General features: G+C 55.5%; 1 protein-coding gene across 6 annotated transcripts in view; it reads left to right on the top strand.

Annotated features, from left to right (window-relative positions):
* The window catches only part of LPIN1 (lipin 1), a 67111-nt gene that overhangs the window by 37988 nt on the left and 18703 nt on the right, over positions 1-10420 (top strand). For 4 of the 6 annotated variants that reach the window (XM_015564934.1, XM_015564928.1, XM_015564929.1 and 1 more), the window contains 5 exons: positions 2296-2496; positions 3188-3283; positions 5742-6049; positions 6175-6300; positions 8623-8730. In XM_015564934.1, the coding sequence (XP_015420420.1) occupies positions 2296-2496; positions 3188-3283; positions 5742-6049; positions 6175-6300; positions 8623-8730 (839 nt within the window). The remainder of the gene's footprint in view (positions 1-2295; positions 2497-3187; positions 3284-5741; positions 6050-6174; positions 6301-8622; positions 8731-10420) is intronic. The other 2 variants (XM_015564930.1, XM_015564932.1) reach the window with 1 other exon arrangement.

A 10420-nucleotide genomic window follows, 5' to 3' on the forward strand; every position in this document is an offset into this window, starting at 1 on the left:
TAGGTGACCCCCACATGTGGAAACGCTTTGGGTTTTTATTCCTGCCGTGCCATCGATTTGGGTCTGATGTGAGTGCTGTCGTCGTTTTTAACTGACGGAAGACTATCTGGAAAAGTGGGGTTCCGGCGGGAGGCAGTAGCCCCAGACATGTAGTATTTTCCAGGTCAAGCTCGGAAATGCCATGTAAGAAAAAGTCTCATGTGTCCGTGCTCCTGCGTCTGAGAGTCACTCTGACACCCACACCGCGCCTCGGGGACCCGCTTGTTGGAGGGTTTGCGCGGTTCGGCTCAGCGCTCCCGAGACACCCTGTGAACCAGGCTGCGGAGCCCCGGTTCAGGGGTAACCGCCCTGTCTGGCGCAGCAGCTCTTTCTGCCAGAATTTGAGATGAAAATCCACCGATGGGAAGTGGTTTGGAGTGGGGGAGGGGAGGGGCACACCTTGGAGCTGTTCACCGGGAAACTTAAGCGTTTCGTTTTGTTTGCTACAGGTTTTCCATTCTGATACACTTTTTTCTTTAAAAGTATATTTTTATTTATTTTTAGAGAGAGAGGAGGGGCGGGGAGAGAGAGAGAGAGAAAGAGAGAGAGAGAGAGAGAGAGAGAGAGAGAGAGGGAGAAACATTGATGAGAGAGAACATGCAGATCTATCAGCTGCCCCTGCACGCCCCCTCCTGGGGGTCAAGCCCACAACCCCTGATGGGGAATCGAACCCGAGACCTCCTGATGTGCAGGTCCAGGCTCAACCACTAGGTCACACAGGCCGGGCACAGTATGTTGCTCTTGAAGCTTTTAAGGTACTTTCTTCTTCAACACAAATATTGCCCTCAGGCCTGGTCACGCGTCCTGTGAACCTGGCAGTGATGCGGTGAGCGCAGGGAGCCGAGTCCCTCTGGGCTCTGTCTGGCTCCGTATCTCCAGGTAAATCAAGTTAGCGACTTTCTGAGCCTGTTCCTTCAAAGGGAACTGAGGCGGCGGAACTTGGGAACTGGCATCCTGCCGGTTTGGGTTTGTTCCTGGCTCTTTAGTGTCTCCTTTGTTTAGAGGACATCCTGGAAGGGTGGATGAAGGAGAGCTGGTCGCCCCCCAGCTGGCCTGCACCCCTCCACCAAGCCCCAGCTCCAGGGAACCTGGGCCCACCCTCCCCCGGGCCTCCTGGGCCCACATGATCTTCCAGATACATTTTTTAACCAAATCATAGTCACCTTCCCAGAATGAGTTCTTGGTGAATACAGTTTTCTTACTCATCCCCTTACATTTTGTTTAAATGGTGGTGACATATACATAACATTAAATTTATTATCTTAACCATTTACACCTGCCCAGTTCAGTTCACTTAATACCAGTACATTCATGCCACGGCAGCCCTCACTCCATCCAGGCCCAGCCATTTCTCATCTTGTGGGAAGAAGCTCTGTCCCCATGAAACTCCGACTCTCCTCCCCCGTCCCCTCGGCCCGGTAACCACTGCACTTCCTGTTCCTCTGAGCCTGTCTGCTCCCGCTGCCTCCCACGCGAGCTCATGCAGTGTCTCCCTTTCGTCCTCAGCGTCATGTCCTCAAGGGCCACCCGTGGTTAGCATGTGCCAGGATCCCCCATCTTTTGAGGGCGGAGTGAGAATCCGTTGTGTGTATAGACCGCATTTGTCCATTCTCTCATCATTGGACCCGTGGTGCTTCCCGCCGTTTGGCTGTTGGGAGTCCTGTAGCTGTGAGCATGGGGTGCAGATCTCTCTCTGAGACCTCGCTGTCAGGGGTGCAGCCATGTACACCCAGAGGTGGAATGGCTGACGGTATGGCAGCTCTTGTTTTAATTTCTGGAGGATCAGCACCCTGTGCTGTATTGTGGCTGCACCGTTTCGCATTCCCATCGACAGTGTGTGGACTCCAGTTTCTCCACATCCTCACCAATGCTTGCTTTCCCCTGCTTTTTAGATAGCGGCCATCCCAGTAGGTGGGGGATAGTAGTATCTCCCTTTAAAAAATTCTCAGTGCCCAGGCTGAGAATGGGGGCGGCGGGTATTGCCGGGTGGGGCCATGACCCTGCTGTTTGTTAAGAATTATGGGACAGGTTCTCTGCTTCTCCATCGGGGGTATTTCCAGAGGCCTCCTGGGGTCTCCGGGGTAGAGGCTGGCGGGCGACAGGGTAGGCGTGGAGCCCATTCCAGGGAATAGAAAACACAACGATGCTGGCAGGGCGCCAGATCGGACGCGAAGTCCATGGTTTAATGGGCAGTAGGTACTGGCCTCCTCTGAATTCACTGTGTGTGTGTGTGTGGTGTGTGTCTCTGTTTTCCAGGCTCAGACCATGAATTACGTGGGGCAGCTGGCGGGCCAGGTGTTTGTCACCGTGAAGGAGCTGTACAAGGGCCTGAACCCCGCCACCCTGTCCGGATGCATCGACATCATCGTCGTCCGCCAGCCCAACGGGAGCCTGCAGTGCTCCCCGTTCCACGTCCGCTTCGGCAAGATGGGGGTGCTGCGCTCCCGAGAGAAAGTGGTGAGAGCGGGGCCCCGGGACCCCGTTCTGTGGCTTCCCATCTCCGGAGCTTGTCGTAGGCCCAGACCTGTAGCTCTCCGTTGGGTAGGGCTGTTCACCGAGTAGACGGTGAACTCAGGTGGTTCTGGTTACGATGGCTGCGTGGACGACTCCAGAACTCAGTGGCAGAAACCAACTGTTTACTCAGCTCCTGGGTTCTGTGGTCAGGGATTCGGACAGTGGGGCTGACTGTGTCTGCCGCCGCCATCCAGGGCTCAGCTGTAAGGCTCCAGGCGGGGGCTGGAACCCTCTGGAGACGCGTCACTCCCATGACGGTGGCTCTTGGCTGGCCTCTCGGGTTGTTGGCCCCTCCATGTGGTCTGGGCGTCCTCACCACATGATGGCTGGCGAGCATGGGGGGCGGGGGGCGGGAGAAAGAGAGAGAGAGAGAGAGCGCCTAGTGGACGCTGCCTTTTCCGCTGGCCCAGCCTCTGAAGTCACATATGCAAGCCCGCCTGGGCTCCGGTGGTGGTGATGTGGGGTGGGTGCAGACTGCATTTCCCGGTGGAGAAGAGCAGGCAGGACCAGGCTGACCGACCGCGAGCTGGAACTGTGAGCTCTCCGTGGCGTGTGTGCGATTCAAGTGCACGCGTGTGGAGGCGTGGCCAGGGAGGTTTGTGTCCTGATGTGGAGACGTGCGTTTTTCTTCCAGGTTGACATAGAAATCAACGGGGAATCTGTGGATTTACACATGAAGCTGGGAGATAACGGAGAAGCCTTTTTTGTTCAAGAGACCGATAACGATCAGGTAAGGAAGGCTGGGGTTCAGGGCCACTTCCTAGCTCTGCGCAGGAGACAGCGGAGTGTGGGTGGAGCACGCTGCCGGCTCCCGACGGTGCAGACGGTGGCAGCAGAGGAAGCAGGCGCTGTCTGTCCTGGCATTTGAGCCAGACGGGCTGGTGTGGCTGAGTCCACAAGCCTCAGCAGCCCGGCTGCTTCCGCGGGCTCACCGTTTCCAGGGGGACAGAGGAACCCAGTCGCCTGGCCTGAACCCTGGTCCATAACATACAGATTGTACTGCTGTCAAACGCAGATGGCCGAGTGGTCGATTTTTGTCTAGTGAATGACCAGGTTGCTTGTATTTTTATTATTTTATTTTATTATTATTTTTAAAATTCTCATCTGAGGATATTTTTCCATTGATTTTTAGAGAGAGTGAAAGAGACAGAACTATTGATGTGAGAGAAACACATCGATTGGTTGCCTCCTGCCCGCGCCCTGACCAGGGCCCAGTCCGCCAAAGAGCCTGCAACTAAGGTACGTGCCCTTGACCGGAATTGAACCCCAGACACTTCGGTCTGAAGGCTGACACTCTATCCACTGAGCTGAACCGGCTAGGGCTATTTTTATTATTTTAAAATGTCTAACAGCGTTGTTGAGATAATTCTCGTACCATACAGTTTAGCCATTTCAAGTGCTCAGTTCAGTGTTTTTTAGTGTTTTCACAGAGTGTGCAACTATTGCCATAGTCAGTTCTAGATCACGGTCATCACCTCCAAAGAAGCTCTGTACCCTTTCATTGTCACCTCCCCATCCACCACCCCTCCCCACCCTCGAGCCTTACGCAGCCACCCATCTATTTCCAGTCTCCATCGATTCCCCTCCTCTGAGCTTTCATGTGAATGGGACCCTATAGTACGTGCTCCTTCACGCCTGTCGTCTTTCACTTACCATGATGTGTTCCGGTCATCCGCGCCCTAGCATGTGTCGGTACTTCATTCCCTTGTGCGGCGAATGGCCACCTTTTGTTTATCCTTTCATGTCAACGTTGATGGACACTTGGGCTGTTTTCCCCCTTTGGCTGCTGTACATTCGTGTACAAGTTTTCACATGGACATAGGTTTTCATTTCTCGTGGGTGCACACCTGGGAGCGGAATTGCTGGGCCCCACGGTAACTGGTTAACATTTGCGGACCTGCCAGACTGCTGTCCCAGGCTGCTGCACCACTTACATCCCCTCAGCAGCACGTGAGCGTCCCCACGTGTCCGCATTTCACCTGTGCGTGTGATCTGCCTGTGTGACCGCAGCCATCCAGTGGGTGGGAAGTGGTAGCTCATTCTGGGTCTGACTGGCTGCAGACCACAGAGGGCCTTGTTGGCTGGCCGCCCAGGGTGCCGGTGGGTGGGACGGGGCCCGGAGGCCAGAGTGTGTTCTGTCCCAGGCGATGCTCCTTTCTGTCCTGAGAGGCGGCTACAAACTGGGAGCTGTGTCCTTCCTCACCAGATCGCTGTAGAGCCGCCTCCCCTCCGCACACAGCTGCACCCCTCCCCTTTTCAGTCAGGGAACCTCCTTTTCTGCTCTGGGCCTGGGGTCAGTGCTTTCTCTGCTTCTTCGTTCGGTCCCGGGAGCCGCTGGGTGAAAGGCCCACCCATCCCTTCCAGCCTAGGGCTGCGACTCTCCACGCACGTGTCCAACACTGAGAACCATGGCCAGCCAGCTGTTAGGTCGACAGGCTGTGTGTGTCTTCCTTTTGGTGTGAAGAGAAGGGCCAGTATCTACCTCCCTGACACCCCCCTGCTGGAGGCACTCTGGCGTAGGCGGGCACCAGGGGCGCGGCAGGGGGCACTGGCCAGCGGTTCCCTAAAAATTATCATTGATAACTTAATTCAGTGCATATTGAAAACCACACCCCCCCCCCCCCCCCCCCCCCACACACACAGCCTCTCCTACCCACACACTCTTACACACGCTCTCTTACACACGCGCTCTTTTACACACACATACACACACAGGGTCTCTTACACACACACTCCTACACACGCATGCTCTCTTACACATACACACGCAGGCTCTCTTACACACATACACACACAGGCTCTCTTATACACACACTCTTAGACACACACACACACACACACACACACACACACCCTGACCCACACTGAAATGCAGAATTGAGTCTAGTTCCCAGGGCGATGTGGTGACTCAAAGCCCATTTTCCCTCTGTGCTCTGGAGAGTTCCACAGAGTTGAACCCTGGCGCCCGAAGTCACTGAGCATGACCTCACGTTTTAATGACAAAGAGGCGGGATTTAGTACAAGACGGCACTTAATGAATTCCAGGCTGACTTCGTGACCACCCGTGACACCGGGCAGCCACACCGCCAGGTCACGGGGACGTTGTTACACGGCGCCCCTCTGGCTCGATCCTGCTCCTGAGGCCCGAGGGCACGAGCCTTGTTGTAAACAAGACTTTCCGTCCTCAGGAAGTGATCCCCATGCACCTGGCCACCTCCCCCATCCTGTCGGACGGAGCCTCGCGCATGGAGTGTCAGCTGAAGAGGAACCCGGTGGACCGGGCGCGGAGCCTGGACCCCGGCGCGGCGGCCCCAGGCCTGCCTCCCGGCGAGACCCCCTCCAGCGGCTCCCTGGTGAAGAAGAGACGGAAGAGGAGGAGGAAGTCTCAGCTGGACAGCCTGAAGAGGGACGACAACTCCAACACGTCGGAAGACGAAGACATGTTCCCCATAGAGATGAGCTCCGACGAGGAGCGGGACGCGATGGACAGCAACAGGTAAATGTTGGTCCCCCCCGCCCCCCGCCCCTCCCTGTGGATGCATTTCAAAACGGACACTTGCCTTTGTTGTGATTCTGTCGCTTTTAACATTTGACTGGAATCTCTCTCTTTTTTTTAACCAGAACTCTTTCTAACGACATACCTCCATTCCAAGAAGATGTTGCCAAGGAAAACGTGCCCCCCGTCATGCCTTATTCTCAGTCATCATCGTACCCTAGTTCCGACAGAGAGTGGTCACCCAACGCCAGGTAAGCTGCCGTGTGCGTGTGCATGTGCACGTGTGGGTGTGCGTGTGCATGTGTGGGTGTGCGTGTGGGTGTGTGTGCGCGTGCGCTCACCTGTCCTGGTCCAGGGGATCTGAAGTCAGCTAGGAGGCATGTTCCATAGAATAGAAACATAAACAAAAGTGAAATTCGTTAGGACAGAAGAAGATGCAGGTAGAGTAGGAGGTACAGAGGGGGATTAGCAACATGCGCAGGCCCTGTCTCAGAGCTGAGATGCAAATACAGCGCTTAGCTCCCTGGGTGGCATGGAAAGGGGAAGCACTGGTTAAGGGTCACAGCGCCAGTGGTCACGGGAGGACACAGGCGACAGCCTTCCTTGATCCTTGTCTCCAAAGTAAGATTCAAGCAGTGAGGCTGCTTCAGGGGCCACTGAGGCCGCTCGGATGATCGCTTCTCCCTTCTCCCCGAGCTCAGTCACTCTGCTGAGTTCAAGGGTGTTTATTTCCTGGAAACGAGCCCTCACGTCAGCTAGACTTCTGGTGTGGGCAGTTTTCAGAGAACGGGAGTGGCTCATGCAGCTGCAGCAGGGGCCACGGCACACACATAGCTACCCAGGACCCCGGCATTAAAGTCTCACGGCCCCGGGAGCACTGTTAGGGGAAAACAGCCAGATGCTCCGGGGTGGTGATAGTGAGAAAGAGGCGGAGAAACGGCCATCTCAGTGATAGTGCAGGACAACTGAGTTATTCTTATTCTTCCCTTTTTTTAGAGAGAAAGGGAGAGGGAGTGAGGGAGGGAAACATCGATGTGAGAGCGAGACATCGATCAGCTGCCTCCTGCACCCCCTGACCTGAATCGAACTGACTACCTTTTAGGTTCACAGGGTGACGCCCACCCATCCCGCCCCCCGGGCCGGGCGATGCTCACGCTTCATGTGAGACTTACCTCTGGTTGACAGCGGTTGTGGGGCCCCCGGAGCGGCAGAGCTTCCTGCCTAAGCCTGTTTCCTGCTCACCAGACCTGGTTTCACTTTCACCCGTGTGATGCGTGCATGACAGGTCAGGGAAAACAGGCCGCATCCTGATGTCCAGCCAGGACTGGGACGATGAATGTCAGTCAGCCGGCAGCCAGGGTGGGACTGGGGGCCTGGGCAGTCCCCTCACTAGGTCTGTCTGTCTGTTCCGCCCAATAGCAACATCGTGCTAGCTACAGACGTAAATTAAAATGCTCTTGCAGCCGTCCTGGAAAAGTAAAGACACTGAGGAAATGAACTTGGATCATGTATTTCATCTGATCCCATGTATCCAAAATATCATTCAGGTAGTCAGTTTTTAAAAACATTAGTGGGCCAGCCGACATGGCTCAGTGGTTGATCATCGACCTGTGAACCAGGAGGCCACAGTTCGATTCCCGGTCAGGGCACACACCCGGGTTGTGGGCTCAATCCCCAGTGTGGGGCGTGTAGGAGGCAGCTCTCATCATTGATGTTTCTCTCTCTTGCTCCCTCTCCCTCTCCCTTCCTCTCTGAAATCAATAAAATACATTTAAAACCAGTGTTCCTGAGATATTTCACAGTCCATGTGTATGGTAGGTCTTTGAAGTCGGTGTGTCTCTCACATGGACAGCACTTGGCCGTTTGGACTGGTCACCTTTCCCGTGCCCAGCCGTCACCGGCAGCCAGTGGCTCTCCTGTCGGACAGTGAGGCAGGTCCCGTCCCGGAACCTTGGACATTCTCTCCTGGGGTCCCTGGAGATAAGCCCCCCGGAGGGGAACACGGGACTGAGGAGGAAAATATGGGGGTGTTTGGACACCAGTGGGTGGAAAACGTGTTCACTCTTTATTAATGCTAAGAATTTAGGTGTTTCAGACACAACCCCGAAGAGGTTTTCTCTTTCCCGTTTTCCTCTGCGAGTCCGGGGTGACGACCGTGTCAGCTTATGAGGACCCGACCACTGTCCGATGCAGTGACCAGCTAGGATGAGCGGGCACACTTCCATTCATGGCATCGTGTGTGTTCCTTAAGGGGACAGCTGGCAGCACACACAGTCAGACCACGCGCCCAGAGCTGGGAGGAAGCCCTGCGCTCTGGGCCACGGAGGGCAGCCCCTCATGGGCACGTGGATGAGACAGAAAGGGAGCTGGGCCTCGGGCAGCTTCCTGTTTTTGCGGTTAAGAGAGTTCATGCTGATGGCGATGTCAACAGAGCTGCTCGGCTGCGGTCAGGGGCCTGGGAGGATCTTCCCTTACAGTGTCACCCCGGACGGTGGTCCTGGGACGGGTAGGAAAGTTGGTTCCACTTAATTGACCTGTGACCTTTTTTCTCTTCATGTGCGCCCGGCCTCCAGTAGCCTGGTAGATTGCAAAAGGACGCCCCCTCACGTAGCCGTGGCAGCCGAGGGCCTGCTCTCTAGCTCTTGCCCTCCACAGTCGTCCGTCCTGCACGCCCTGGAAAGGTAGCCGGCCCTGCCCCACGGGGGTGTCTTCCTAACCAGCTCTTCACTGACTCCACGTCTACTAACCGCTCACCACAATCACTTATGCAGAAAAACTTGTCGATTCTCTGAAGTGAACGTTTGTATCTAACTCTTACAGATCTATTCTACCGACTAACCAAATGGCTGATGCTGAAAACACTCGGTTTCTTGTTCTCCTTTCACTGTAAGCTGATTCGACTCTTTCTAACTGAGTACGAACTTGGAAACTGGCTGGGAATTGTGGTTTGACCATAGAATATTTCCTAATTCGGTGACGTGCCTTCAGAATAGAACAGTGCAGTCACATTTGGGAAGGTGACCTTTGGTTTTGTGTCTAGTGTTGCTCAGCCGGTAGGCTGACATGATTTTTTTAAAGGAGATTATCTTAGAGTAACGGAGCTTATTGTACATGTTTAAAGCACGTTAGACTCACTGAGTCGTGGCATCGGCTGTTTGCATGGCGTTCCTAGAATATTTGGAGACGAGGACGGGACGGAGCCTGTGGCCTGGTCATAGGTTTGTCTTCTCGTTGGAAGCAGTGGTCTCAGGCTTCTGCCCTTTTCCCTGGGGGTTGCCCGCAGCCTGACCACCGGCAGTCCTGCTTTCTGGAACGAAGGGTTCACTTTAAACTTCCGTGAAGGAAGCTAGGATTACTTTTTAGATGGGAAACTGCTTTTCCTTTTGATGAAAGACCCACATCTCAGGATGTGCATGTGCAGAAAAAAGGCCGTTTTTAAATGAGGTGGACTGAGCTGTGAGCAGCGATAGCTGATAGGCTTATTGGAACCGGCAGAAATGCTGAGCACGGTTGTCTGGCTGGTAAATGCGTTACTAAGAAGATCAGCCAGCGACCTCATAAGCTTACCTTTTGGAGCAACCCTTGATCTCAAAAGGCTAATATTTGACAACAGAAACCTTCCCTGGTTCCTCTTCAGCGGGTCCGAGTCCCCTGGCGCGGTGGTGTGTGTGTGCTGAGCACAGGCGCCTTGGAGGAGGGCTGGCGAGAGGACACACTGACTGCTGTTACTGACCGAGCGGTGGGACACGCAGCTTCTCTCCGCCGCTCACAGGGCGAGGCTCTCTGGGGGTCTGCGTGGGCACACCGGGCGCCTCGGGGAGCCTGTGGCCTTTCTGCAGGGACCAGGGTGTCCGGGTGCTGGAGTGGGGGGCTCTGGAACTGTGGATGTTTGCATGCTTCCGGAGCAGAGGGTGGCAGACGGCACCCCGCTGGCCTCATGGGGGGAATAGGGGGGCGCTCCGATGGCAGGACTGAGTAGCCGCGACAGACGACAGACGGGGTAGCCCACAAGCCTGGTGCAGCCGCGCTCTGGCCTTTCACAGAAAGTGTGGGAGCCCCGCCCCAGAGCAGCTCGGCCGAAGGGGCTGCACTGAACTCAGTGGCTGAGACAGTTTAGTCCACAGACTTGTAACAAGTAATATAACACAATAGAACACAAGCTGCATTAGTGTGACAGATAGAACGGCAGGGCCTCACAACGAGGGCTCACAGGTGTGGGTGAGCTCTGCGAGGGGGTGTCCTGGAGGCCCTCACCAGGCGTGGATGCAGGCTGCAGTGGGCGCAGCCTGCAGTGGACGCGGCCTGCAGTGGACGCGGCCTGCAGTGGGCGCGGGCTGCAGTGGGCGCGGGCTGCAGTGGGCGCAGCCTGCA

The sequence above is a fragment of the Myotis davidii genome, unplaced genomic scaffold, assembly GCF_000327345.1.
Source record: "Myotis davidii unplaced genomic scaffold, ASM32734v1 scaffold61, whole genome shotgun sequence".
NCBI classification, from domain to species: domain Eukaryota; kingdom Metazoa; phylum Chordata; class Mammalia; order Chiroptera; family Vespertilionidae; genus Myotis; species Myotis davidii.